Genomic DNA, 25,797 nt, shown 5'->3' on the forward strand with positions numbered 1-25,797 from the left:
ATATGGAATTCCATACCTCGTTGAGTTCGTAATTAAATTTCCAATCAAACTGTGTTCAAAAATGGAAATTGTATTTAAAAAAATTTCTTTTTCAATTTTTCACCATTGAAAATTGTGCTTCTGCGATTATAAATATGAGTACATATATATATATTGATTATATTGTATTGAATATATTGAAAAGGAAATAAACATAAATTTGGAAAAAAGGGTTTAATTTCTTGCTTGTTTTATGACTTAATTACAAAAAAATTAATATATAATACGTAGCTAATACATCACATTATGCCATTTAAGGTACCATTAGATATTGGTTTACAAGAAATAAATTAAAGTCGAAAACAGAAATAAACAATAAGTGAAATATTACACATACATATCAAATTAATTCTTTTAGGATATCCGGCTCCTTTTATTTTCTACCTATAGTCGAGAATTTGTAAAGTAAAAGTATTTGGCACAAAAATTACAAACTTACAAAATTATTTTAAATGGTAAGTACTAATCAAGTTTCGAGACAGTTCGCTTCACAAATCCTTTTCCATCGATTTCCGGGCCAGAGGGGCAAGGATTTGACTTGGTTAAGATTTTGGAAGCCACCCAGGCGGGATCTGAAAAATGTGGATTGTGTTAATTGTGTAAAACTGAAATAAACGTATTTAAACAAGAAAGGCGAACTTACCTGTACAGGGTCAAGCTTAAGGCTGTCTTTGAACCGATCCCTGGAATGTTTTGCAGCTCCCTAGCGGTTCCATTGTTAAGCTGGTCCAGAAAGGTTTTAATATGATTGGCCAACCATTCATTGGGTTTTACGTTCTGCGCTCCATCATTAACTCGCGGCGGTGTGGTCACTGTCTCGGTTTTCACAGCAACGGAAGTGTCACGTTCCCGGAATGCCGCCAGCCGCCGGCTGCGCCGCAAATTCATTACTCGTGGAACGGCGCTGCTTTGGCGATTTGCTATACGCGCTGAGCGACGAAGGCATGATTGCATTGCCAAAGGCACTGTTGTATCCTCCATTGGCTGGAGGCCGCTAACTTCCCGCTGACTGCTGGATGCCCGCAAACTAATGGGGCTAATGTTCGTGTGGAAAAGCTGGTAGCGTGCTGTGGTGGGATTTATTGGTTGTTCCACTGTGGACGGCTCCTCGGGCTCGGGTTCGATCTCTTCGGCAATGGTCATTGCGGTGGAGTGCAGCCTGCTGGGTTGGCTAGGCTCAACCCCTGGTGGGGGCATCAGATCCCTATCTTGATCGATGTCGCAGTGGAAGCCTAACAGAGTTTGGCAGCTGTCCGTGCTGTGAACGGACGAGGGCTCCAGCGTGGTCTCCTCCTGCCCCAATATCATGCGAGTCCTATAAGAAATAGAATTATCAGCTTTCCCGGCAAATTTGCGTTGCGTCCAGAGTGTTACTCACCTTTTCTTGGCTTTGGGCGTCATGCCAAGTTCGGAGCGGGTTCGACGGAGCCCGCCGGTCAGCGGTTTGACCGTGCTGCATTTTGATTTCGGCGTCTGGTTGCCGGTGACCGTCGAGGTGCTCAGCACCTGGCGGAAGACGTGTGGTGTCCGTGCGGCCAGCAATTGCTGCAATCATAGCAAGATGGGAGCATGAAACTCGAGTAACTGCATCGTTCGACTTGCGGTCAGTGCGGTTGGGTTTGGGTTCTCTATATAAACGACTCACACTCGCGGCGGTGGCGTAGTGTGCAATGGAGCAGCCCAGCGAGAAGCCGCAGGAGGAGGAGCAGATAGATGGACAGAGTCAGGAACTTATAGGGCAACTTAAGTTGCAAAACTTAGCAGAAACTAATCTGGATGTCGAAAAGAAGTCCTTTAAACAAGCTGATGATCAGAAACCACCAGATACTTGTGCTGAAAGCAGCGAAGCAGTGCAAGATTTAGACGATAATTGTGAGAAAATTCAGGTCTTCAAAGATGAGTCGGAGAGACCGGGAAGTGCTGAAGTGGAGCACATTAAAAAGAACGAGGAAACTGAAAAACAGCTAGCCGAAGCGATTGACAAGAAAGTTATCGAAAAACAGGAGCTCAAAGGCATTGAGGAGCTTGAAGAAAGTATTGCCCAATTGAATACATCTGGAGATCAGTTGTTGACAGGAGAAGATGAGTCAAAGGATCAGCAACTGCCAATAAATCTGGAAGTTCGATTAAGAACTAATTCCCTGGGGAGTGAAAAGTCTTCCGAAAATGAAGAAAAGCCTCCAGAAATCTCAGTGAGTGCGATTCAGCACACTGGCAACGTTGAAGCTGCTCCAGCACAGCACAATGATCAAAAGGAAGCCGAACCAGATCCGAATGAAGACACGCAAGATGAACTAAACCAGGCGGAGAATAAAGAGTGCCTAGGCAGCGCTGTGAAGCAACACAAGATTCCTGTAGAGCAACGCGAAGATGCATCCAAGCATCCAGAAGAAGATCTGCCCAACGAGCAGGTTACACAGTTTCTACGTCAGCTGGTCAGCCAACTGTGGCCGGAGCTGGGCGCCAATCCAGAACTGCGTCTTGAAAGAGCGAGTGCCAAGGGTGACAATTATTTGGGCGTGGTGTGGCGTCTACAGGCGGCCACCGATTCGAAACGCAGCCTGGTGGTTAAGCTGCCGCCACAGAATCGCGTGCGCCGCAAGCAATTCTTTGCACGACCATGTTTCCTGCGCGAAACGGCAGCATACGAGGTCTTTCTGCCGCTAACTGAGATGATTCAGGAGAAGTGGAAAATACCCGGAGAAGATCGTTTTCGGCAGCACGCCCTCTGCTTCGGAACTCGCCAGGATGAGCCAAATGAGTGCATTGTTCTGGAGGATCTGTCCTGTGCCGGGTTCTTTCTCCACAATCGGTTTCTGGACCTATCCGTCGAGCATGTGCGTCGCGTAATGCTCACCTATGCCAAATTACATGCCATATCATTGGCCGGAAAGTGCCAGTTCCCCGATAGAATGCAAGAACTGCAGCAGCTGGTGGACATCTTTGAGCAGCGACGCGAGGATCATGCCTTGGGTGTCTACTTCGAGAATCTCAAAGGCAGTGCCCTATCTGCACTGCTCGCACCGGAGGATGACTTCTACAGAGTCCGTCTGGAGGCGTATTTTGCCAAGGGATCGTACTTTCAGTTGCTGCTCCCTTTGGTCAGCGGATCCAATTGCGAACCCTTCGCTGTCATGTGCCATGGCGATTGCTGGAATAACAACATTCTTTACAAGAGTGCACAGCGGGGAGAGCTTGAAGACGTGCGCCTGATCGACTGGCAACTGATGCGATATGCTTCACCGGTCACCGATTTATCCTACTTCCTCTTCACCTGCACTTCGCGGGAATTCAGGCAGAGCCACCTCAAAAATATGCTAGAGGATTACTATGAAGAGTTGGGCCAGCAGCTAATTAGGTAAGTGAAAGAGTGACTCCTTCCTCCTTCGACTTTTGTAATGGTAAATTATCTTTGCAACAGACTAGGCGAGCAGGTGGAGCAACTTTTTCCCCGACCAGCATTCGATGAACAGGTGGCCACAAAGGCGGCTGTGGGCCTACTGCTCGCCATGATGGTTCTACCTATTGTAACGATGCAGGGTCAGGATGTGCCCGACCTGCAAGCGATTAGCGAACGAATCGAAGCTGGGGCCACCACGGACCTCCATGGTGCTGGTTTCCTGGGCGCGGGCAACGAGGCTACTTTTAAGCAACGCATACGCGAGGTGATCCTCGACTGTGTGGACTTTAACTACATATAAAAAGCTCACCTTCTGCTGCGCCATTTGCATCGGATTCAGGCGAAGCTTCTTGGCACCGGTGCCAAAACGCAACGTGGACATCGTCTCGGTGAGATCGCATCGATGCGGACTGATGCAGGCCAGAAAGGTCAGATACGACTGCGCGGTGAGCGACTCTGAAAAGAATTATAGGAAAGAATGAAAGTTAAAAGAGAAAATAATAGTAATTAATATGCTAATCAATAAAGGTTTTAACCCAAAATGTTGTATGAGTTGTTATTTACTAATTAGACATAATCCATATCCAAATTAATGCGCTTACCCTGCAAAACTGTGGTGAGGACGCTGTCGCGGTATGGAATCACCATGTGGCCCGCCGCCATGGCCATCACAACCTTGTTGATGCTTAACAGGCCCAGATTGATGTTGACGCCCTCCTGCCTGGCCACGCCCTCGTGCCCAGTACGCCTCACGCCTTCCGAACCGGCCAGATCCACAATATTCATCCTGGAGTGATGGGTTTCACTCTTCACATGAATGGTGACTATGGCATGAGATCGAGAACTGTTGGAATTCATATTGGTGGGACGAACGCGTCGATTCCGAGTGCCCAGTTCCAATATGAACTGCAGTTCCTCCTGACTGTGCAAAGGAAGGCAGGTGCATTGCTGGCTACGCGCCACCACCATGGGCATATGTGGCGTGGAGCTTAGCAGATCGTAGGGTTTCTCATTGTAGATCTCTATGAAGGAGGCGTACACCCGAATGGGATCCTTGTGGTTTTCCTGCCTGGCGGTCACGCGATCCAAAATTTCGGCCAGAACTCGAGGCAGAACACCCAGGTGCTCGGGCTGCGGTATATGTAAAGGATTGAAAGCATTATTACAAGTATTGATGATCTTTGGCAATGGAAATGGCACTGCCTTTAAGCGATCGTGCCAAGAGTCAACTGATCGCGAAACTAACAACGCACCTTGTCGGGTGGGGCCATGCCCATAGAGTAGCTCTTGCCCGTTCCCGTCTGCCCGTAGGCGAGTGCGGTGCACGGGTATCCCTCGATGAGCTTGTCCACCAGCGGCTGGATCAGCGCCTGGTACATCTCATCCTGGCTGATGGACGCGGGAAAGACGTAATCGAAGTTGAACTCATTCTGCTCCACCATTAACGACTGGAAAGCATGACGGCGGTCATGTACAGTTACATACATGGTAATGGTGGCGCACTTACCTTCCCGTTGCTCCATGGCGGAAAGTGAATGACGCTGGGCTCCCGACGCCTCAAAAACTGGCGGTACGGCGCCTCGCGGACCGCAATCCGAACGGCGCTCAATTTGGCCGCATCCATGCTAATCGAAGTTGTTTAAAAACACAATATTAGTTTACATTCACCAAAAATGTTCTGCTTTTTCGATGCAGCTAAGCGGCGTTTATATTTCAAATTGTATTTGTGGCAGTGTGACCGTAGAAGAGAGCATTAAAAATGGTCTGGGTTGATAAAGTGGATACGTCATTTACATTGTGGTTTGTGGCCTTGCTATCGGCATGTTGCAGAGGCCTTTACATTTAGCATAAGCAGCTGTTAAGGGACTTAATGGCGCTTAAATATGGTATATTATATTGCAAACATACCGTGCATATAGGCGGACCAGCGCGCATAGTAGTTTATACCCGTTACTCGTAGAGTCCGTATGAACGTCGAGATCTCAGGAACTATAAAAGCTAGAAAGTTGAGCCTAAGCATGCACACTCCAGAAACATAGACGCAGCGCAAGTTTGTCGATTCATGTTGCCACGCCCACTTTAACGCCCACAAACCGCCAAAAGCTGTCAGTGTTGAAGACTCTCCTTCGCACTTCCACTAGCTGAGTAACGGGTATCAGATAGTCGGGGAACTCGACTATAGCGTTCTCAATTGTTTTGGTCTGTTATCCTACTATCTTTGCCAGCCCTGGCTAACGTTACCACCCTAAATAATTATCGACACACACAATCGGGGAGGATCGGTATTGCTAAGTTATCAAAGATAAAACGACTCAAAAATCCAACAAATTTGATGATAAAATAAAACAGTTGAAACTTTATTTTTAATGGCAATTAAGTTTTTATTTGTAATATATAATACAAATGGCAATGCTGGTCACCCTAAAAGACAAGATGGCAGCCTTAAAAGCACCTCGAATTTCGAATTTAGCGCCAACAAAATGGCGGATATGAAATATTTAAACGTATTTTTTTATAGAGTAGGTAAGTAATATGGCCATCTCACTCTAATTCAGCACGGTTCGCCTTCTCTTTTCATTCAAGACTCGTATACGAGGGAGATCACCTATCTATTGCCATCTTGCTCTAAATAGATCTGGATTATTTGACAATTGGCAAGTTTCGTATAACATTTCACTAGTTATATGAAATTGGCCAATTTATTTAGTGTTTTGACTGGTTAAGGCGCGTAAAACGTTACCCATATATGCATATATATTTGCTTAATTTGCAACATTTTACACGTCTTTTAAGACTTTAGTTCTCAGTGCGACTAGTACAATGTTGCGTTCATAGATATTTGCTTTTTGTATTGTATTTCTTTCATTTTGTTTTGCAGCTTGACAAGCGTGTCAATCATGAAAACAATTCGTTTGTGATTTCCAAATAGTCGTACTCATCTTACTGTCCGTAAGACAATTCAACTTAAACATTTCGACTGTTCGGAAATCGTTACTTGTATGAGTTTTTGCTTCGGAGAACGTTTCGCATGATTGTCAATGTGATTCGAAACGATCTCTAAAGCTATAACACCAATTTACCCTTTAGATGGCCATCTGTGCAACCTAAACGAAAGAGAAGAGGATAGAATTAGGATTGTAGTGGATGCAACGTGTCGAAAATCAAATTCAATGTATGCTACTGGTAAGATCTAGATTTTTTTTGTATTTTGTTTGACAATAAGAGGAGCGGATCTTGGAAGTAACGCACTCACTTGCAGTTAGTTGGAGACTGAATGGAAAAGCGAGGGAGAATTGGACGGATGTTATTAATAGGTCACCACCATTTTGCCTGTCACAATTCGAGTTATGTGTGTATACGTTGCACTGCGCGGAGTACTCACCAACTGAATGGGAACTGTACCAAGTGAATAGAACTTTAAAACACCCCACACTTAGAAAGGACGTAATTTCTCGTTAAATTTATGTTGAATGCAAGACAATGGGACAAAATCAAGGGAAAAATGCCAATTGAATGCGTAATCAGTGTGTATGTATATCAGTAAATAATGAACTGAACTGCAAAAGTGGTTTTGAGTGTATTTTGGATCAAAGAAAGTGAAGTTTACAATTTGAAAATCATAGCAACGAAACTAAAACCTCTTACTAAAGCTCTTTTTGTGTCGCTTACCTTAAACTCTCGATTTATGATATAAAAAGTAGCCCTAGCTCGGTGTGACCAGGCCGAAAATGCTGCAACATCTAGCGGCTCTAGCCCTTGATATTTTCGAGTTTTGGGCACACTAATCTGAAAATACCGAATATAATATAGTGGGAAGAGCATAAGTACGAAAATAGCGGGACTTCCCAGTCGTTCCAATTGCAAAATAAATTTGTAAATATACATAAGTTAATAATTACCAAACTGATTCGGTATAGGATTTAACAAAAAGACATTTGGTTTCATATCATTCCCATCTAGTTTATTTGGTTTTTAGAATCAATCAGTCATTCATGTGTCCCACACCCATGACCCGGTTTACTTCCTTGCCTCCGGCGGCCAGGACGTCGAGTAGAAGATCACCCTTGTCCTTGCGCTTACTGGGTGGCACTTTCTTCTGCTGCTGCAGGGCGGCCACCTGGGCGGCGTGCATCTGGCGGCGGTGCTTGTGCATGTTTCCCGAGTTCTTGAAGGTGCGCTCGCAGAAGGCGCACTCATACAAATCCTGGCCGGTATGCGTGGCCGTGTGCTCCTCGAGGCTGCGACTGCTCTTGAACTCCTTGGCGCAGTGCGTGCATTTGTGGTACTCCTTTGGATGATGGTAGCGTATGTGAGCCGCCAGCTTAGCTCGCGATCCCTTCTCCAAGCCGCACTGCTCGCACTTCCACTGCCGCAGCGAGGCGGCATCGAGATGCATGTACATGTGCTTGCGCAAACTGTTCTCGTCGGACAGCCACACCTGGCACTCCTGGCACTGTACCTCCGGCAGCTGGGAGCCCTCGCGATGCACGGTCCGCTTGTGCACTAGCAGGTTCTGCTTCGTCTTGAACTTGGCGCCGCACGAGTCGCAGATAAAAGGCACGAAGGCTGGGTCATGAGTGCGTCGCATGTGCAGTCGCAGATCAACGGCAGTGCGGAAGCTGTGGGGGTGCAATAAGGCCATCAAATCACTCTTCTACTTTTTGCATTAACTTACGATCTGTCGCAGTGCTTGCACTGCTCGTTGCGCTCCTGCTGGTGCACCCTGGAGTGAATGGTGAGAAGGAACTGCTTGGAAAACCGCTTGGAGCACTGATCGCATGCGAAGCTCAGGTCGTCCTTGTTGGGGTGGAAGCGCAGCATGTGTACATCGTAGCTAATTCGGCTGACCAGTTGCTTGGAGCAGATCTTGCACCTGCACAGATCTTTCATTAGTAGGGATTCAATCAATTGCCTAGGCTGGCCAAGTACCTAAAGTAATTCGGATCGTTGTGCATGTGTAGATGGTCCACGTAGAGGGCACGCTTCTTGTAGCGCCGCTGGCAGCAGACCACATATCCAAGGGACTGGTGATGATTCCGGAAGTGCCGCTTCATCTCGGCAAAATTGGGAAACTGATCGTCGCCACCGCAAATGCAGCACTCCAAACGGCCGTGCAGAGCGATATAGCTGTCCATTTCCCGGCTATTGGTGCTGCGGCTCTCCGCATCGCCCTCGGCATCCTCATCGTCGTCGGCCTCCTCTTTGTGTGGCTTCGTCCTGGCCTTGGCCTTGACCGTCTGGGTTTTGGGTGCTGTGACTGTCCGGGGTAGACGCATGCTGCGTCTAATGGGCGAGGGCAGGCGCATTCCCCGTCGCGATGACGTTCGGACGCTACTGCTCCTACTGCTGCTGCTACTGGCGTCCCCGTCGATTTCGTTACACTCCTCGTTGTCCGCGGCCGCAGGACTCACATCTATCTCCGGTTCGCACAGGATCTGTGCCTTTGTGTCCGCATCCTCGTCCTCAGAGAACGGCTCCATCTTCAGTTGCTGTAGGCCCAACTGTTTCTTCATCACCATGGCGCAGAACTGCTCGAAGTCGGCCAACTGCTGCCAGCATTGGGTGCAGAGGCTCTTGGACACCCCATCGTTGGGCAGGAGCTGGGAACAAGGATGCAATCTATCTATAGGCAAATGTTTATGGTTTAAACGGAATTCACTACTTACCACCAACTGCAGGTGCTTCTCAATTAGCTCCGCCAGATTGGAGGGCACCGGCTGATCGCCGGAGTCTTCCTGGTCGAAGATTGGCACGCTGTGCTCCGCATCGTCCAGGCACAGGCGGCATATCATTGCACTACGGCTGTAGGAAAGGAAATTAATTCAATTAATTGCCTCGCAAATTCAGTTTAAGACGTCGCTGCGGCGTTGCCAGATAGCAGGCTAAGTAAACTTCGAGCGACAGAGATGTCAAGGTGGGGGTATAAAAAAAGCTAGCCTTAAAACTTATCGAGCAAAATTACCGATAGCATACGAATTCCACTTAAAATTAATTACCATTAAAACTATATATATATTTCTCTTTATTAATTCTACTTATTTTATGGTTAAAATCTGCATCTGAAAAACTAGCTAGAAAGCAGTCAGACTGTTTGCGATGACCACAGTGGCGACATCACAGCAACAACAAATCGAAAAACAAAAAGATAGACAGACGCAGCGAAAATAAGCGAAAGAGCAGACGCAGATGAATCGACAAGGACTCGGAAAAGGAAAATTAAGTTTGTAATTTGCAAGAATAGATTCTCGCGACACTAGGATGAGCGTTTCTGCCGCTGTTGACCAGTACACGGTGCTTACTGGGGACCGTTCCAAGATCAAGGACTTGCTCTGTAGCCGTCTCACGGAGTGTGGCTGGCGGGACGAGGTGCGCCTGATGTGCCGCAACATCCTGCTGGAGAAGGGCACCAACAACAGCTTCACCGTGGAGCAGTTGATCACTGAGGTGACGCCGAAGGCTCGCACCCTGGTGCCGGATGCCGTCAAAAAGGAACTGCTAATGAAGATTCGCACCATTCTCACGGAGAATGAGGAGGCCGACGAAGCGGAGGAAGAGCCCTAGCTTTAACTTACATATACATACATTTTATGTAAGCGCAATAAGCTTTTTATATTAATAAAGTTTATTTGTACGATTTTATACATAAATCCCGACCAGGGAACGTTTACACAAATTAGCAGAGACAGACACCAAACACACACACAGAAATTCAGTCGGGCGTGGGGCACACGGAGCTGTTGCTGACAAAGTCGAAACCCTCGGTATCGGGTATTTCAATCAGCGACTTGGCAATGCCACCAAGTGGGGGCAGCATGTGTCCGGCTAAGTTGGCTGGAACTGCCGCTGGAGGAGCAATCTGGTTAGGATGATTGGGGAGAGCAACTGGAGCCGCTGTGGAGGTAATGCTACTGCTGGGCTGCGAGTACTTTCTCACCCAGTCGTTGGGATGCATCTTCTTCTTGTGGTTGTGCATGTTGGCGTGAGACTTGAAGGTGCGTGTGCAGAACTGGCATTGGTACAGATCGATGCCTGTGTGAGTGGCCATGTGCTCCTGGAATAAAAACGGTCTGGGATTAGCCCGATCAGAATCTTATACTCCGGTCAACTCACGGCTAATGCCCGCGGCAGCTTAAACTCCTTGTCGCAGAGACTGCACTTGTGCCGCTTGGCGGAGTGATGGTACCGCATGTGGCTGCTGAGTGCGGCACGGGATGACTTCTCTGCATTGCAGAGCAGGCATCGGTACTTGGTGTCGCCGTCGCGGTCATCGTGGCGTGCCAGATGCTTGCGCAGGCTCCGTTCGTCCCGCAGCCAGCGGCCGCACAGGGTACACTGCACCTCCGCCACGGGCCCGTCCGGATGCAGCGCCTTCTTGTGGATGAGGAAGTTGGCCTTGCTCCTGAAGTGTGTACCGCAAATGTCGCATATGATGGGCGTAAAATCCGCCGCATGCATGCGCTTTACATGGGCACTTAGCTCGAACTTGGTGCGGAATCTGCGAAAGTGAGAGAGTAACGCATTAGGGGATTTGCCTGCCAATCTAGTGCCACTCACGTCTTGCTGCAGGTGTCGCACACCTCGGGACGCTCGGTGCCCTTGTGTCCCTTTAGGTGCATGGTCAGCAGGAATTTCTTGGCAAAGCGCGCCTCGCAGATGGCGCACTGGTGGACCAGCTCCTGCTGCTGCGAATGAAAGCGCAGCATGTGCATCACCTGACTGTTGCGGTTAAGGAAGTTCTTGCGGCAGCTCTGGCAGCTAAAGTACTGGGGATCCTTGTGGCAGTGCAAATGGTCGACGTACAGCGTCCGCTTCTTGTACCGATTATTGCAACACTTCACATAGCCGGTGCAATCGTGCTCCACGCGAAAGTGGCGCTTGAGATCGTTAAAGTCCTCTAGCGGGGCTGCGCAAATGGCGCAGTCCAGCTTAACATTGGCGGCTATATAGTCGTCCATTTCCTTAATGCTGCTGCGCTTGACGGGCGCCTCCGAGGGATCATCATTATCGTCGCCGGTGATCAGTTTCTTGGTCTTGGGTCGACCACGTTTGCCGCGAGGCTTTGGCTGTTCATCGGCATCTGGAGTTAGCTCGCCCCTGGCATCCTCTTCCTCCTCTTCGTCTTCGTCGCCATCCTGATCGTCCTCTGCTCCAGCACTGCTGCGTTTGAGCTCCCTTTGCCGGGCCCTTGATTCCCTCAATGATAACTCTGTGATCTTGGCCTTGTTCTGCTGTTTGCGCTTCTCGTACTTCCTTTTGATGATCTGATGCGTTTGCTGCAGCGCCGTTTTGCGCGGCCTTCCTCGGGGGCGTGGTTTCACCGGATCCGGCTCGGGCTCTTCTTCATCCGGCTGCGATTCCGGCTCAAAGTCCGGCTCAAAGGTGTCGCCATAGTCACTGTCCTTTTCATCGCCCGCTGACAAGGCGTCGATGACGGGCTCGCACAGTATGTGGTCCTTAATGTCATCGCCCTCGTAGCTAAGCTTTGGCTCGATCGGAGACTCTGTGTTCCACACAACCAGGGCGGGCTCCGGCTCCGTCAGTTCGGGCAGCTCCGGCAACTCCGTTTTAAGCTGCAGGGAGCGGTGCAGCGACCGCTGCTTCTCCGCCACCATGGAACAGAAGTGCTCGATTTCGACCAGCTGCCGCCAGCAGCGGTTGCACAGGCACGTGGACACTGCATCGTTATCCGCCAACTAAAAAAGATTAAATTGAATTAGAAAAAACGTCTTTCGGGTAGGAAAGTCCAACTCTACTCACCACCAGCAGCAGATGTCGCTCGATCAGCTCGGCAAGCTGGCGAAGCGCCGGTTGCCCCACTGGCGATTCCTGCCCGAAAATGGGCACCCCGTGCTCAGCATCCTCCAGGCAGAGTCGGCATATCATCTCATAAAAGGAAGGACACAAATCCCGAGTCGAATCGCGTTAAATGCAGCTGTTTTTGATTCGTTGCTGAGTTTTGTTTTGTGGGCGTTGCCGGACCGCGAACAGAGACTGCCGCATATGATGGTACAAACAAAAAAAAGCTTAAGAACTAGCTAAAAAAATTACCAATAATTTGTAACTGAGTTCAATCAAATTGAATGTACTATTATAAATTTATTGCGGTATGATTAGCTTATTTCTGAGATGTACGATATTCGAAAGTTCTTAATTCTGATATTGACATCTATTGCTATTACACAAACTGCGGCTGAAGATTCATTTCATGCTGGTTGCTCGATGTTGGCTGACGCATTGGCTTCGGCGGCGTTTTAGGTTTCTCCTTGGGCTTGGAAATATGCTCCTTAAGGACCAGTACATCGGATTCAGATCCGTTCAGCAGATCCTTACTTAAATCGGTCTTGTCTCCCATAATCTCGGTGATGGTATCGGATAGGTTATCTATTTGTTTCCGCTTCTCTTCCAGCTGTCTCTTGGCTATCACATCGTTGACTAGATCCTCGATGCTGGGGGTAATTTGGAGGGCAGGACGATGCCCGCGGGGAAGAAGATAGGTATCTGCCAAGATCATCAAATGGCCAAGAACGGAGCCAACTAGTTGGCCCACCAATTCACTGCCAGCCAAGGTGACACGGGTGAGGACCTGATCGAAGGACTCGTTGCAGCTAAAGAAGGATCGCAGGAATTCCTCGTAGATCACCTCATTGCCACCGCCCACAGTAGGCAGCATCCAGAGCAGGAGGAGCAGCTTGAACTCGCTTAGAAATGGAATGAATGCCACCAGACCCGCTGTGAAAAAATCAAAAGCCACGTAAACTCCATAGGCGATCCAGTAGGTCAACCACCCGCGAAGATCATTGTCGTTACGCTTCTGATTGTTCAGGATCTTGTAGGACGCGAATGCTGGATAGAAACAGCCCACCAGCAGGGACACAATGTACACCGCGTTCGCATAAATCATTTTTTACAATTTCGAAATATTTTTTAATTTTGGATTTTGAAAAAAGTATATAGCTTGGTTTTGGTTCTTGACTTGGTTGGTTTGTGTTGGCTACTTGAACATATACAATAAACTGAGATATGATTGCTAACGATAGGCCTGCTTTGCATTCACAAAATGATTAATTCCTTACAGCTTTTTTAATGGAGTTTTTTTGTCTTTTTAATAAAGACAGAGCTATTTTCCAATAAATTAATAAAATGAATAAATTTGGCTTGAAAAAGGCTATAAGCGTATTACGTTGAAAAGAAGTGGCATCACTGGTTATACAATTAGTGTTGACAAGCGATTATGGATTTAAAAACGCAATATAAACGAAGCGACGCGATGGAGCCAGCCGAAAGTCCAGAAAAATTAATAAAATCCGTACGCCGTAGTGACGTACTGAAAAACGTGAGCAATATGAGTGCCCACGATCTGTCGTGCGGTGATCTCTCCGACATCGATCTCAAGGACGTGCCCGCCCAACTGGAGGCCACTTTGAAACCGCGTCGCTACGAAGCAAGCACTTTGTTTAACATTGACCTGGACGAAAGTAAGTGGAATCCTGGTGGCAAATTAAATTATTTTTTGATTGATGTACTTATGCACTTTCAGTCTGGGAACCCAGCTGTGAGGAGAACGAGGTGCAGCAGTACAAGGAGCGCGCCCAGAAGGAGCAGCAAAAGTTCTTTGACTTCGTGATGCATGCGGCTCTGGACACGGACAACCGAAAGGTTAACTTCCAGCCCAACAAGGAGCAGCAACGTCACCTAGATCAGGGCCCCAATTTGCAGAACTTCGTGCGAGGCTCATTGGCTTTTACAAATTCGGCCATCCGATTTCAGGCGGAGCACGAGGACATGATGGAGCTGCAGTGCAATTTGGAGGATCATTACCTGTATATGAGAAACACCATGATTAACAACGCTATACACCAGAATTTGGCCGGCCAACGAAGGTCCTAAGCTATGCATAGATATAAGTAAATAGTAAATGTCGATAAAGTAAATTAAGACTGCTAAGATTGTAGGAACTTGCCTTATATTTATTTCTACCCTAATATGTAATTCCCCAAGTTGCAATTCACATGACATCTGGATGCCTTCGAGCCTGACAAAAAGTAATGAAAACCGATCATACATCGTGAAAATATCAACTGTATGTAAACTGAAGTTAACAAAAGTTTCGTTTCATGATCTGAGCTATTTAGGCGTAAGGTTTAACTTAAATTGTGTGTATATTTGTGAGCTGCTCATTCTTTGTTCCAGGCTGCCAGGTATTTCATGAGGTCCGTGAGACTCTCGAAATCGGTGCGGCTGGCTGGTGGTTCGTCCTTGGTGATTCTTGGCAGTGCATTGCCCATCTTGAGGCGAAACTCCTGGAACTGCGAAAGAAACGAAAGAGTTAAAGTTAATTCTTTGAACAAACCTAGACAATACCCACATCTTTGGCTCCAGATAGCTTCCAGAAGCCGTAGCAGAAGGCGCCGGTGCCCATCACGGCGTACAGTGTGCCCCAGCCCAGTGCCCGCAGGGCTAAGGTGGCGCCCTCGTCCATCAGTATCATGCCTTGCCGGGTTCCAGCCTGCTGGAGGACCTTGCTATCCGTCTTCTTGGCGGTGGCCAGCGTGCGCGAGAAGCCAAACAGAGCGGACACCCCGCCCACCAAGCCCAGAAAGGCGGCGGCTGCAAAGTGGAGGATGAAGTGAAGGTGTACTCCAGTCAGGTTCTGTCTAATATGTGTGTGTTTGTATGTGTAACTGCCTGACGGGTTTGGACAATCACCCACCCTGGATGCGAAACTTGCGCTCCTTCTCGGCCGCCACTGCATCCGCGTTGGTGCCGGCCTCGCTCATCCTTCTCAATTGCAATTTATTATTGTCGTAACTTCTGCTGCCCAAATTGGATCGCACAACACAGCTGATTGCTTGACCGCTCTTGACCGCCAACACTGTTGCCAGAGTTGCCACCTGACCCTTTCTGGGAGGTGCTAACATGGCCAGAAAGAAAGCTAAAAGTGAGATGCTGAAAGTTGGTTAAAAATTATCAACCGTTGCTAGCTTTTATTATAGATTATCAAAGTCAATTGGATTTGAATGTGTTGCAGCTAAATTACTTAATAAATTATTAAATGCTAAACTGAATATAGCTGAAATCGGCCGTTTCAAACTAGCCGGCAGCACGGTTAGCATGACCGTATTCCGCTGCGGTGTTATGCCGCTGCGCCCCTGCAGTCACACTTTTCGGTCGGCGTTGTCCGCGTTTTCACATCGCATCGCGTCTAAAAAACGGGGTAATTCGCATTCGCAACCGCCTGTAGCGACCGATAGTTAAAGAATGCACGGCCAGGGTGCTAGCAACAAACTGTGATTGTTTACCCAGCCTTGTTTTTGGCCATCCGTGTCGTGCGATCTCCTCCTTTTCCTCTCCCAGCCGTTTCGTTTCCCTTGTCTTTCGCACGAGGTGAAAAGTGTGACGACGCAGCAGAAAACGCAAAACCAAAGTAGGGGAAAAAACCACTTTCTGTCGCCAGTGGCTCTGCCGGTCTAGTGGCCACCACCACCGCCGACGACCAGGATGAGCACCACCACGGATTCGAAGGCGCCACTGCGCCAGGTGAAGCGCGTACAGTTTGGCATTTTGTCACCTGATGAAATTGTAAGTGCAGCTCACAGATTCCTCCGTTCGACGCCATATTGAAAAATTGAACATTTTTGTAAACGCAAAAATAGCACTCCATTAAATTGGCAAACGCATATTGTGCATCTAAATAAATGGGTATTATTCCATGTACACATGCATCCCAGTGTATTTTCTTGCAAGGTTACTCTAAAATGGAACAGGAACAGGAGGTTTTATATTATAAAAACGATCAAAACTACAAACAAACACAGATAGTTCATGAATTGGAGTGTTTATCTAGGTGGAAAGTAGTCCTCGAAGTAGTCCTGGTATAAAATCCAGCACCACCATGAGCGAACTACGATTTACTGGTGGAATATTATTATTAATTGTCAATAAAGCATAATAAACATATTACATAGAGAAGGTATATTTGTTATTTATCTCCTGGGATATTGTTCGTACAAAATATATATAACCACCTTAAGTATAAGTGACTCAGAATCGACAATTACTGTCAAAAATCACAGACATCAAGTTTTTTTTATCAAGCTATGACCCTTCAAGCACCTGTTTATCAAATCAATACGGCATACACTTTACGAATTCGACCGTTGTTAACCCACATATGTTGCTTCCTTCCTGATTGCAGCGTCGAATGTCCGTCACCGAAGGTGGCGTCCAGTTTGCGGAGACGATGGAGGGCGGACGTCCGAAGCTGGGCGGATTGATGGATCCGCGCCAGGGCGTAATAGACAGGACCTCGCGCTGTCAGACGTGCGCCGGCAACATGACCGAGTGCCCCGGACACTTTGGACACATCGACCTGGCCAAACCAGTGTTCCACATCGGCTTCATCACCAAGACAATCAAGATTTTGCGATGTGTGTGCTTCTACTGCTCCAAAATGCTGGTCTCGCCGCACAATCCGAAGATCAAGGAGATCGTGATGAAGTCCAAGGGACAGCCGCGTAAGCGCCTGGCCTACGTCTATGATCTTTGCAAGGGTAAGACGATTTGCGAGGGCGGCGAGGACATGGATCTCACCAAGGAGAACCAGCAGCCAGATCCAAACAAAAAGCCCGGCCACGGCGGTTGCGGTCACTACCAGCCGTCTATCCGGCGAACAGGACTGGATCTCACGGCCGAGTGGAAGCATCAGAACGAGGATTCGCAGGAGAAGAAGATTGTGGTCTCGGCGGAGCGTGTTTGGGAAATTCTCAAGCATATCACCGACGAGGAGTGCTTTATTCTGGGCATGGACCCCAAATATGCGCGTCCCGATTGGATGATCGTGACTGTACTGCCTGTTCCACCGTTGGCCGTGCGACCCGCAGTTGTGATGTTCGGTGCAGCCAAGAATCAGGACGATTTGACGCACAAGCTGTCCGATATCATCAAAGCAAACAATGAGCTGCGTAAGAACGAGGCCAGTGGAGCGGCGGCGCACGTGATCCAGGAGAACATCAAGATGTTGCAGTTCCACGTCGCGACGCTGGTGGACAACGATATGCCCGGCATGCCCAGGGCTATGCAAAAGTCGGGAAAACCCCTCAAAGCCATCAAGGCGCGTCTCAAGGGTAAGGAAGGTAGGATTCGTGGCAATTTGATGGGCAAACGTGTGGACTTCTCCGCTCGTACTGTCATCACACCCGATCCAAATCTGCGTATCGATCAGGTCGGTGTACCGCGTTCCATTGCCCAGAATCTGACCTTCCCCGAGCTGGTCACTCCCTTCAACATCGATCGCATGCAGGAGCTTGTGCGCCGAGGTAACTCACAGTACCCGGGTGCCAAGTACATTGTGCGCGACAATGGCGAGCGTATTGATCTTCGCTTTCATCCGAAATCCTCTGACCTACATCTGCAGTGCGGCTACAAGGTGGAGCGGCATTTGCGCGACGACGATCTGGTGATCTTCAACCGACAGCCCACGCTGCACAAAATGAGTATGATGGGTCACAGGGTGAAAGTGCTGCCCTGGTCGACGTTCCGCATGAACCTCTCGTGTACATCGCCCTACAATGCCGATTTCGACGGCGATGAGATGAATTTGCACGTTCCGCAGTCCATGGAGACGCGTGCCGAGGTGGAGAACATTCATATCACACCCAGACAGATCATCACTCCGCAGGCGAACAAACCCGTCATGGGTATCGTGCAGGACACTCTGACTGCGGTGCGAAAGATGACCAAGCGCGATGTATTCATCACGCGCGAGCAGGTGATGAATCTGCTCATGTTCCTGCCCACGTGGGACGGTAAAATGCCACAACCATGCATCCTGAAACCGCGTCCCCTGTGGACGGGCAAACAGATCTTCTCCCTGATCATCCCCGGCAACGTGAACATGATACGCACGCATTCCACGCATCCGGACGAGGAGGACGATGGACCGTACAAGTGGATCTCGCCCGGTGACACCAAGGTAATGGTGGAGCACGGCGAACTTATCATGGGCATTCTCTGCAAGAAGACCCTGGGTACTTCAGCCGGATCGCTGCTACATATTTGTTTCCTTGAACTTGGTCACGACATCGCTGGCCGGTTTTATGGCAACATTCAAACCGTGATCAACAATTGGCTGCTACTCGAGGGCCATAGTATTGGTATTGGTGACACCATTGCCGATCCGCAGACCTATAACGAGATCCAGCAGGCCATCAAGAAGGCCAAGGACGACGTGATAAACGTTATCCAGAAGGCCCACAACATGGAGCTGGAGCCCACGCCGGGTAATACTCTGCGTCAGACATTCGAGAACAAGGTGAACCGTATCCTAAACGATGCTCGTGACAAGACTGGTGGTTCAGCCAAGAAATCTCTCACTGAGTACAACAATCTAAAAGCTATGGTGGTGTCTGGTTCCAAGGGTTCCAACATTAATATCTCACAGGTGAGTTACTGACTAGCGATTTCCTTTCGAACTCATTTAATGTGTTGGCATATTTATATTATAGGTTATTGCTTGTGTGGGTCAGCAGAACGTGGAGGGTAAGCGAATCCCCTACGGTTTCCGCAAGCGCACTCTTCCCCACTTTATCAAAGACGATTACGGTCCTGAGTCCCGTGGTTTCGTGGAGAATTCGTATCTTGCTGGCCTGACTCCCTCTGAGTTTTATTTCCACGCCATGGGTGGTCGTGAGGGTCTTATCGATACTGCTGTAAAGACAGCTGAAACCGGTTACATCCAGCGTCGTCTTATAAAGGCTATGGAGTCGGTGATGGTAAACTACGACGGTACAGTGCGTAACTCCGTGGGTCAACTGATTCAGCTGCGTTACGGCGAGGACGGTCTGTGTGGCGAGCTGGTGGAGTTCCAGAATATGCCCACGGTGAAACTGTCGAACAAGGCGTTTGAAAAGCGCTTCAAATTTGACTGGAGCAACGAGCGATACATGAGGAAGGTATTTACGGACGATGTGATTAAGGAGATGACCGACAGCAGCGAAGCCATTCAAGAACTGGAGGCAGAGTGGGATCATTTGGTTGGCGATCGCGACAGTTTGAGACAAATCTTTCCCAACGGCGATTCCAAGGTGGTACTGCCGTGCAACCTGCAGCGTATGATCTGGAATGTACAGAAGATCTTCCACATCAACAAGCGCCTGCCCACGGATCTGTCGCCTATGCGTGTGATCAAGGGCGTCAAGGGATTACTAGAAAGGTGTGTCATTGTCACGGGAAATGATCGTATTTCCAAGCAAGCCAACGAGAACGCCACGTTGCTATTCCAGTGCCTAATCCGCTCGACACTGTGTACGAAATACGTGTCAGAAGAGTTCCGTCTGTCCACAGAGGCATTTGAGTGGTTGATCGGAGAAATCGAGACGCGTTTCCAGCAGGCGCAGGCCAATCCCGGCGAGATGGTGGGCGCCCTGGCTGCCCAGAGTTTGGGTGAGCCCGCTACTCAGATGACACTGAACACCTTCCATTTCGCTGGTGTGTCTTCAAAGAACGTAACACTGGGTGTGCCGCGTCTCAAGGAGATCATCAACATATCCAAGAAACCCAAAGCTCCGTCGCTAACCGTTTTCCTTACTGGCGGTGCTGCCCGCGATGCTGAGAAGGCCAAGAACGTACTGTGCCGCCTGGAGCATACCACGCTGCGCAAGGTAACGGCCAACACGGCTATTTACTACGATCCGGATCCGCAGAGAACGGTGATATCCGAGGATCAAGAGTTCGTAAATGTCTACTACGAAATGCCGGACTTTGATCCCACACGCATTTCACCCTGGTTGCTACGTATTGAGTTGGACCGCAAGCGGATGACGGACAAGAAGCTGACCATGGAGCAGATTGCGGAGAAGATCAACGTGGGCTTCGGGGAGGATCTTAATTGCATCTTCAATGACGACAACGCTGATAAGCTGGTGCTGCGCATTAGGATCATGAACAACGAGGAGAACAAGTTCCAGGACGAAGACGAGGCCGTCGACAAGATGGAGGACGACATGTTCCTGCGCTGCATTGAGGCCAACATGCTGTCGGACATGACACTGCAGGGCATCGAAGCCATCGGCAAGGTGTACATGCATCTGCCACAGACCGACAGCAAGAAGCGTATCGTGATCACTGAGACCGGAGAGTTCAAGGCCATTGGAGAGTGGCTGCTCGAGACGGATGGCACATCGATGATGAAAGTGCTGTCTGAGCGTGACGTGGACCCAATCCGAACATCCTCCAACGATATCTGCGAGATCTTCCAGGTGCTGGGCATCGAGGCGGTGCGAAAGTCTGTCGAAAAGGAGATGAACGCCGTGCTGCAGTTCTACGGCCTGTACGTGAACTATCGTCACTTGGCCCTGTTGTGCGATGTAATGACCGCCAAGGGTCATCTAATGGCCATCACCCGTCACGGCATCAACAGGCAAGACACTGGTGCCCTTATGCGTTGCTCCTTCGAGGAGACAGTGGACGTGCTGATGGATGCCGCCGCTCACGCAGAAACGGATCCCATGAGGGGTGTATCTGAGAACATTATCATGGGACAGCTGCCCAAAATGGGTACCGGCTGCTTTGACCTTCTGCTCGATGCAGAGAAGTGTCGCTTTGGCATCGAGATTCCCAACACGTTGGGCAGCAGCATGCTGGGCGGCGCCGCTATGTTCATTGGCGGTGGATCTACACCGAGCATGACGCCACCAATGACGCCGTGGGTTAACTGCAACACGCCGCGATACTTCTCTCCACCCGGCCACGGTAAGTACTTTCAATATCTATCTATTGCTTTCCTAATATTTTCTTGATCCAGCAACGCTGTATCGCTTGTTAATTATCTTTTTTGATTCGCTTGCCGAAAATATTTAATCTTTTTCTTTCTTGTGTTTGCAGTGAGTGCCATGACTCCTGGCGGTCCCAGTTTCTCGCCCTCGGCTGCGTCGGATGCGTCCGGAATGTCGCCTAGCTGGTCGCCCGCACATCCGGGTTCATCACCCAGTTCACCGGGCCCTTCGATGTCGCCGTACTTCCCAGCCTCGCCGAGTGTTTCTCCCTCTTATTCACCAACAAGTCCGAACTACACGGCATCTTCTCCCGGCGGAGCCTCGCCCAATTACTCGCCCTCAAGTCCGAACTATTCGCCGACATCGCCGCTTTATGCGTCTGCAAGTCCGCGTTACGCCTCGACAACGCCAAATTTCAATCCCCAGTCGACGGGCTACTCGCCATCTTCATCGGGATATTCGCCAACATCCCCGGTATACTCGCCAACGCCGCCCTTCCAGTCGAGTCCGTCGTTTGCGGGCAGTGGTAGCAACATTTACTCGCCGGGCAATGCGTACTCGCCCAGCTCGTCCAACTACTCACCAAATTCACCATCCTACTCGCCGACATCACCATCGTACTCGCCGTCGAGTCCTTCGTACTCGCCAACGTCGCCTTGCTATTCGCCCACATCGCCTTCGTACTCGCCAACGAGTCCGAACTACACGCCCGTGACACCTTCATACTCGCCGACAAGTCCGAACTACTCAGCGTCGCCGCACTATTCTCCAGCCTCGCCAGCTTACTCGCAGACGGGTGTGAAGTACTCGCCGACATCGCCGACGTACTCGCCGCCATCACCGTCGTACGATGGGTCTCCAGGATCGCCACAATATACGCCAGGATCGCCGCAGTACTCGCCTGCTTCGCCTAAGTACTCGCCGACCTCACCGCTGTACTCACCCAGCTCGCCACAGCACTCACCCTCCAACCAGTACAGCCCAACAGGATCGACATATTCGGCGACGAGCCCACGATACTCGCCGAACATGTCCATCTACTCGCCGAGCAGCACCAAGTACTCGCCCACCTCTCCAACGTACACGCCCACGGCCCGTAACTACTCTCCCACGTCGCCGATGTACTCGCCAACGGCGCCATCACACTATAGTCCCACGAGTCCGGCCTACTCGCCCAGCAGTCCAACGTTCGAGGAGAGCGACGACTGAGGAAGGGAGGACGGGGGTAGCTCCCCCAGCACGGCCCGATCCCCGGGACGGTCGAGCCGTAGTTAAGCACCGACTACGATCAGGCGGTCGATCGTAGCGGAGAGGGTGAATTTAACAATATCAAGTCTGCATACAGCTGATAGGTCTCTCATAGATAATTCATTACTGTTGGCATAAGCAGTTTCAAGAAATTTGTATAAATAGGCAAACAGTTTTGAATTTGGTTTCTGGTTAAGCGTTTAACAGAGAAGTGAATTCGAAGCCCTTTCTACTTGCACAAATTGACTCAAGCTACAATGCTTACACGGTAATTGATGATTCCCTCACCAAAAGGATGCGAATGTAATTCTTGGCACTACCTATTGTATGCAATTGTTTATTAACTGAAAGTTTCTTGTTACCATTCTGCAGAGTACTTTCACTTTTTTTTTTACATCCCTATTCTTATGTGGCCTAAAGTTAGAAGCAAGACCCTAGTTATTAAGGACAACCAGTCGGTATAACTCAAGTGCGGGATTTAAAAAAGTCAAGACCAAACACTATATCTAGCGTTTTCCATATACCATAATTCCTAAATCCTAATTAACCCGATCAGTTGTTTTCGTCAGCAATATGTTATCGCTCGCACCCAAAAGTTATGCCTGCTGCCCAGAAAGTTGCGTAACTACGCATAAAAGCATAAGACCGAAGGCATGCATACACTACCTATATATTCATATATATTTTTATGACCGAAACCTTTTTGTAAATTATGACACAAAAAACAAAGTAGAAAAATATAAAAAAAATAAACCCAAAAAAAAATACTCAACAACATAGGGATTTTATATGGCGTTTTTTCATAACTAAACTGATGTGTTGTTTATGCTGGCGTCTAACTGCAATTCTTCGTATTCGATTTACGGATTTGAGAGCCAGTGCGGCCACTCCTGGATCTCGTTGTATAGCGTCAGTCCGGGACTCTGGGTGCTGATCACCTGGGAGCCGGCTATCAGGGCGTAATCCTCGCTCAACTCCCCCTGTTGCACTCCGCAGGCCAGCAGATCCTTGGCTGCCTGGAGAGCTGCATCCGTTGGCAGCTTGTCTGTCGGAGATTATGAGCATTTAGTGCTACACATAGAGGATAATATCAACTAACAACTTACCCACAAAGTTGCCGATAAAGGCTATGCCCGTGCCATTGGCATTGTATCCATAGGTGTGGGCTCCTCGTAATCCCCAGCCAGTGCCCTCGTATACAATTCCGTCGCTGCCGATCAGAAAGCTGGAAGGGATCGTTATCAAAATAGTCAGAGATAATTACGAAATTCACATCTTCTAAGCGAAGGTTGAAACTGTTCTTCTTGACATACGTATGTAGTATAGTACCACACTTACTTGTAACTAATATCGTGGTAATCCAGGTCGTTCTGATGATAGGCCTGCATGTTCTGCAGAATCTCGGCGCACTTGACCAGTCCGCTGCACTCGCCGGTGACCGTGTGATGGATGACCACGTAGCGGATGGGACGCACCTGGTAGTGGAGTCCCAACGATGGCTTGCCGCCCCACTGCCGCTTCAGCTTGATCGTGGGGCAATTGACACGCGACCGATGACGCGACTTTCCGGCGGAGACGAGTGCCACCAGAAGCACCACCACGACGGCCACAAGCCAAGGCGATCTGAATCTAACGACCAGCATGATGGTGATGTGCGAAGATCTGTGGCTGGATGAGAACTGTTCTCGGTGGCCTATCAGCCGCATTTATCAGGGCCAACGATCTGAGCTTACGAGCTTCTGGAGCTTACGATCCTCTACAGCCACAGGGGACTCCCAACCATTAGCCATCTCCAGATCTTCCGATCCGTCGATCTCCGCGTTCGGTTCTTTTTTTTTTTTGCATCACTTTTGATAGGCGGCAAGCAAAAAGCCCAAACAAGCATTCAAAACGGGTTGAAAGCCGATCTGAGTTGTCATTTCCGCTCAGCTAGTGACGAATGCTCCTACAGAGGCAATAAACAAATGTGAAATGCACATATGTACATAGAAATACTGGGAATCAATCTAATTCACAGCTAGCTGATATAGAAGGCTTGCATGCCGACATGTATTACGTTGATTTACTTAATAGATTAAAAAAAAAGGGCGAGGAAAAACGTATACATTCCTTAAATAGAACATAATGGTAATCGTTTTTGCTGAAAACAAATAATACATTTTGTAGGTCAATGAAATGCGCGCACAAGTTTCTGTCTTTCCTTTTCGTATTTAACTTCATATTCATGGCGTTTCATTGGGATGAATGGTTTTCGAGAAAAGTTAAAAGTTCTTTCACAGAGCGGATAATAATTGACCCCCATGCGATGAACTTGATTCTGATGTGCAGTGTCTATAAATTGTGAATTACTCATGGCGGGCATTTGCATGTCTCTGGCTTAAGGTTCTCCTCCGAAGGCGATCCGCATTGCAAATGCATTACGCTACACCAACTGGATGCGCTGCGCTTCAATTTCTCGTTCATTCATTGGGTTCTATTAGTGGTATTGATAAAAGCCATTTGCCCGATAACTACCACCCACTGGGGCGGGGCTACGAGTAACCGGCGTCATCTCCGCCACAGAAGCATTACTCACCATCCTTCCCTCTCAGTGCTTTACAACTGCACGGCAAGAAAAGCGATCTACTATAATTTGAAATATTTGCTACAGATGTGGTATCTATAAATAATGTAACCTTACATTATGGTAACTTGCATATAGATAACATATGTAGTTGAACTTAAAAATTCTGTTACTCGAAATGTAAATGTAACATTGTAATGTAATGTAAAGTTACATTGCAGTACCAGATAAAGTACGTAATGTAATGTAATGCATTGAAGTACCAGACAAAGTACGCAAGGCTTCGTATATAGTGAGCGTTAAAGCGCACTAGTACTTCTCCCAGTGCACTCTTCTCACGATTCTCACTCTCAGGTGGCGGTGAGTCAGAGGAAAAGTTTGAGGAGCTTCCACGATGGTCCGGTCCACCACCACTGTCCACTGGCCAAATGGCGACCAAGTTTAATTCCTTTCTTTTTAATTGCCAATCCGTGGGCGGCTAATGAACAGTGTCGGGCGGGGGCGTGGCCGGGGGCCTAGTTGCACTTGAAGATTACAAATATTAAGGTTGGCCGCTCCGCTGCTTCACTGCTCAACTGCTCGGCTGCTCTGCCGCTCACTCGATGACATCATGACGTCAGGCGTCATTTATACCGCGATAGCCAGCAGTCAAGTCAACTTGTTGGCGTTGTTGGCTGAATTGCCTTGCTGATACCCTGGATGAAAACGCCCCTGGGTGGCATCGACTCGCCCAACGCAAGAGCTTTCTGTGTTTCATAAACTTTCAGTTGTTTCAA

The 25,797-nt window shown here is 48.7% G+C and overlaps 10 protein-coding genes and 1 long non-coding RNA gene across 13 annotated transcripts; 4 read left to right on the forward strand and 7 right to left on the reverse strand.

Moving 5' to 3' along the window:
• Positions 1–384: 384 nt before the first annotated feature.
• LOC120456075 (kinesin-like protein Nod) lies at positions 385–5,182 on the reverse strand. 2 transcript variants are annotated; one of them, XM_039642665.2, is made up of 8 exons: positions 4,947–5,182; positions 4,693–4,887; positions 4,042–4,570; positions 3,750–3,895; positions 1,418–1,584; positions 683–1,354; positions 479–611; positions 385–423 (listed from the first exon to the last, which is right to left on the reverse strand). In XM_039642665.2, exons 1-7 carry the CDS (start codon positions 5,061–5,063, stop codon positions 506–508), a joined length of 1,932 nt encoding a protein of 643 aa, XP_039498599.1. In that variant the 5' UTR covers positions 5,064–5,182; the 3' UTR covers positions 385–423; positions 479–505. The 2 variants fall into 2 exon arrangements, with proteins under 2 accessions (XP_039498599.1, XP_039498598.1); XM_039642664.2 differs by having other exon boundaries at positions 385–611; positions 4,947–5,181.
• Positions 1,695–3,750, forward strand: LOC120456074. Its single transcript, XM_039642663.2, has 2 exons — positions 1,695–3,397; positions 3,461–3,750. Exons 1-2 carry the CDS (start codon positions 1,710–1,712, stop codon positions 3,738–3,740), a joined length of 1,968 nt encoding a protein of 655 aa, XP_039498597.1. The 5' UTR covers positions 1,695–1,709; the 3' UTR covers positions 3,741–3,750.
• A 613-nt stretch (positions 5,183–5,795) lies between the features above and the next one.
• LOC120455689 lies at positions 5,796–7,193 on the reverse strand. 2 transcript variants are annotated; one of them, XR_005616759.1, is made up of 2 exons: positions 7,109–7,193; positions 5,796–6,543 (listed from the first exon to the last, which is right to left on the reverse strand). It is a non-coding gene; the product is annotated as an uncharacterized LOC120455689 (long non-coding RNA). The 2 variants fall into 2 exon arrangements; XR_005616760.2 differs by lacking the exon at positions 7,109–7,193 and adding an exon at positions 6,693–6,940.
• Positions 7,194–7,378: 185 nt separating this feature from the next.
• Positions 7,379–9,331, reverse strand: LOC120455685 (transcription factor grauzone). The gene is made up of 4 exons (XM_039642094.1): positions 9,106–9,331; positions 8,369–9,039; positions 8,115–8,312; positions 7,379–8,058 (listed from the first exon to the last, which is right to left on the reverse strand). Exons 1-4 carry the CDS (start codon positions 9,229–9,231, stop codon positions 7,422–7,424), a joined length of 1,632 nt encoding a protein of 543 aa, XP_039498028.1. The 5' UTR covers positions 9,232–9,331; the 3' UTR covers positions 7,379–7,421.
• A 118-nt stretch (positions 9,332–9,449) lies between these two features.
• Positions 9,450–10,080, forward strand: LOC120455688 (enhancer of yellow 2 transcription factor). Its single transcript, XM_039642096.2, has one exon. The coding sequence runs from the start codon at positions 9,698–9,700 to the stop codon at positions 9,998–10,000; it is 303 nt and encodes a 100-aa protein (XP_039498030.1). The 5' UTR covers positions 9,450–9,697; the 3' UTR covers positions 10,001–10,080.
• LOC120455684 (transcription factor grauzone) lies at positions 10,043–12,445 on the reverse strand. Its single transcript, XM_039642093.2, has 4 exons — positions 12,197–12,445; positions 10,994–12,132; positions 10,550–10,934; positions 10,043–10,490 (listed from the first exon to the last, which is right to left on the reverse strand). Exons 1-4 carry the CDS (start codon positions 12,320–12,322, stop codon positions 10,149–10,151), a joined length of 1,992 nt encoding a protein of 663 aa, XP_039498027.1. The 5' UTR covers positions 12,323–12,445; the 3' UTR covers positions 10,043–10,148.
• Positions 12,446–12,515: 70 nt separating this feature from the next.
• LOC120455687 (receptor expression-enhancing protein 6) lies at positions 12,516–13,445 on the reverse strand. Its single transcript, XM_039642095.2, has one exon. The coding sequence runs from the start codon at positions 13,338–13,340 to the stop codon at positions 12,615–12,617; it is 726 nt and encodes a 241-aa protein (XP_039498029.1). The 5' UTR covers positions 13,341–13,445; the 3' UTR covers positions 12,516–12,614.
• Positions 13,446–13,668: 223 nt separating this feature from the next.
• On the forward strand, positions 13,669–14,390 carry LOC120456830. Its single transcript, XM_039643879.2, has 2 exons — positions 13,669–13,914; positions 13,977–14,390. Exons 1-2 carry the CDS (start codon positions 13,671–13,673, stop codon positions 14,324–14,326), a joined length of 594 nt encoding a protein of 197 aa, XP_039499813.1. The 5' UTR covers positions 13,669–13,670; the 3' UTR covers positions 14,327–14,390.
• Positions 14,391–14,500: 110 nt separating this feature from the next.
• LOC120456831 (transmembrane protein 242) lies at positions 14,501–15,309 on the reverse strand. The gene is made up of 3 exons (XM_039643880.2): positions 15,150–15,309; positions 14,805–15,046; positions 14,501–14,745 (listed from the first exon to the last, which is right to left on the reverse strand). Exons 1-3 carry the CDS (start codon positions 15,214–15,216, stop codon positions 14,614–14,616), a joined length of 441 nt encoding a protein of 146 aa, XP_039499814.1. The 5' UTR covers positions 15,217–15,309; the 3' UTR covers positions 14,501–14,613.
• A 277-nt stretch (positions 15,310–15,586) lies between these two features.
• LOC120457335 (DNA-directed RNA polymerase II subunit RPB1) lies at positions 15,587–23,235 on the forward strand. Its single transcript, XM_039644842.2, has 4 exons — positions 15,587–16,018; positions 16,635–18,878; positions 18,943–21,187; positions 21,320–23,235. Exons 1-4 carry the CDS (start codon positions 15,938–15,940, stop codon positions 22,417–22,419), a joined length of 5,670 nt encoding a protein of 1,889 aa, XP_039500776.1. The 5' UTR covers positions 15,587–15,937; the 3' UTR covers positions 22,420–23,235.
• Positions 23,236–24,155, reverse strand: LOC120457336 (peptidoglycan-recognition protein SA). Its single transcript, XM_039644843.2, has 3 exons — positions 23,797–24,155; positions 23,565–23,683; positions 23,236–23,503 (listed from the first exon to the last, which is right to left on the reverse strand). Exons 1-3 carry the CDS (start codon positions 24,099–24,101, stop codon positions 23,319–23,321), a joined length of 609 nt encoding a protein of 202 aa, XP_039500777.1. The 5' UTR covers positions 24,102–24,155; the 3' UTR covers positions 23,236–23,318.
• Positions 24,156–25,797: the final 1,642 nt, after the last annotated feature.

This window comes from Drosophila santomea, chromosome X (assembly GCF_016746245.2).
Source record: "Drosophila santomea strain STO CAGO 1482 chromosome X, Prin_Dsan_1.1, whole genome shotgun sequence".
NCBI lineage: Eukaryota > Metazoa > Arthropoda > Insecta > Diptera > Drosophilidae > Drosophila > Drosophila santomea.

What these genes read in the sequence shown, in the direction of transcription:
- LOC120456074 (XM_039642663.2), top strand. Translation starts at nt 1,710, where the DNA reads ATGGAGCAGCCCAGCGAGAAGCCGCAGGAGGAGGAGCAGATAGATGGA. An exon ending in TTGGGCCAGCAGCTAATTAG is followed by an intron (nt 3,398 to 3,460) that starts GTAAGTGAAAGA and finishes TCTTTGCAACAG; the next exon opens with ACTAGGCGAGCAGGTGGAGC.
- LOC120456075 (XM_039642665.2), bottom strand. Translation starts at nt 5,063, where the DNA reads ATGGATGCGGCCAAATTGAGCGCCGTTCGGATTGCGGTCCGCGAGGCG. An exon ending in TGCAAATGGCGCAGCAGAAG is followed by an intron (nt 1,585 to 3,749) that starts GTGAGCTTTTTA and finishes CTATGATTGCAG; the next exon opens with CAATTGCTGGCCGCACGGAC. An exon ending in ACGCCCAAAGCCAAGAAAAG is followed by an intron (nt 1,355 to 1,417) that starts GTGAGTAACACT and finishes TATTTCTTATAG; the next exon opens with GACTCGCATGATATTGGGGC.
- LOC120455685 (XM_039642094.1), bottom strand. Translation starts at nt 9,231, where the DNA reads ATGATATGCCGCCTGTGCCTGGACGATGCGGAGCACAGCGTGCCAATC. An exon ending in AACGATCCGAATTACTTTAG is followed by an intron (nt 8,313 to 8,368) that starts GTACTTGGCCAG and finishes AGATCTGTGCAG; the next exon opens with GTGCAAGATCTGCTCCAAGC. An exon ending in TGCAAGCACTGCGACAGATC is followed by an intron (nt 8,059 to 8,114) that starts GTAAGTTAATGC and finishes GCACCCCCACAG; the next exon opens with CTTCCGCACTGCCGTTGATC.
- LOC120455688 (XM_039642096.2), top strand. Translation starts at nt 9,698, where the DNA reads ATGAGCGTTTCTGCCGCTGTTGACCAGTACACGGTGCTTACTGGGGAC.
- LOC120455684 (XM_039642093.2), bottom strand. Translation starts at nt 12,322, where the DNA reads ATGATATGCCGACTCTGCCTGGAGGATGCTGAGCACGGGGTGCCCATT. An exon ending in AGCGACATCTGCTGCTGGTG is followed by an intron (nt 12,133 to 12,196) that starts GTGAGTAGAGTT and finishes AATCTTTTTTAG; the next exon opens with TTGGCGGATAACGATGCAGT. An exon ending in TGCGACACCTGCAGCAAGAC is followed by an intron (nt 10,935 to 10,993) that starts GTGAGTGGCACT and finishes TCACTTTCGCAG; the next exon opens with ATTCCGCACCAAGTTCGAGC.
- LOC120455687 (XM_039642095.2), bottom strand. Translation starts at nt 13,340, where the DNA reads ATGATTTATGCGAACGCGGTGTACATTGTGTCCCTGCTGGTGGGCTGT.
- LOC120456830 (XM_039643879.2), top strand. Translation starts at nt 13,671, where the DNA reads ATGGATTTAAAAACGCAATATAAACGAAGCGACGCGATGGAGCCAGCC. An exon ending in TAACATTGACCTGGACGAAA is followed by an intron (nt 13,915 to 13,976) that starts GTAAGTGGAATC and finishes ATGCACTTTCAG; the next exon opens with TCTGGGAACCCAGCTGTGAG.
- LOC120456831 (XM_039643880.2), bottom strand. Translation starts at nt 15,216, where the DNA reads ATGAGCGAGGCCGGCACCAACGCGGATGCAGTGGCGGCCGAGAAGGAG. An exon ending in GCGCAAGTTTCGCATCCAGG is followed by an intron (nt 15,047 to 15,149) that starts GTGGGTGATTGT and finishes TCCACTTTGCAG; the next exon opens with CCGCCGCCTTTCTGGGCTTG. An exon ending in AGCTATCTGGAGCCAAAGAT is followed by an intron (nt 14,746 to 14,804) that starts GTGGGTATTGTC and finishes TTTCTTTCGCAG; the next exon opens with TTCCAGGAGTTTCGCCTCAA.
- LOC120457335 (XM_039644842.2), top strand. Translation starts at nt 15,938, where the DNA reads ATGAGCACCACCACGGATTCGAAGGCGCCACTGCGCCAGGTGAAGCGC. An exon ending in TTTTGTCACCTGATGAAATT is followed by an intron (nt 16,019 to 16,634) that starts GTAAGTGCAGCT and finishes TCCTGATTGCAG; the next exon opens with CGTCGAATGTCCGTCACCGA. An exon ending in CCAACATTAATATCTCACAG is followed by an intron (nt 18,879 to 18,942) that starts GTGAGTTACTGA and finishes TTTATATTATAG; the next exon opens with GTTATTGCTTGTGTGGGTCA.
- LOC120457336 (XM_039644843.2), bottom strand. Translation starts at nt 24,101, where the DNA reads ATGCTGGTCGTTAGATTCAGATCGCCTTGGCTTGTGGCCGTCGTGGTG. An exon ending in TACCACGATATTAGTTACAA is followed by an intron (nt 23,684 to 23,796) that starts GTAAGTGTGGTA and finishes GATCCCTTCCAG; the next exon opens with CTTTCTGATCGGCAGCGACG. An exon ending in CTTTATCGGCAACTTTGTGG is followed by an intron (nt 23,504 to 23,564) that starts GTAAGTTGTTAG and finishes AATCTCCGACAG; the next exon opens with ACAAGCTGCCAACGGATGCA.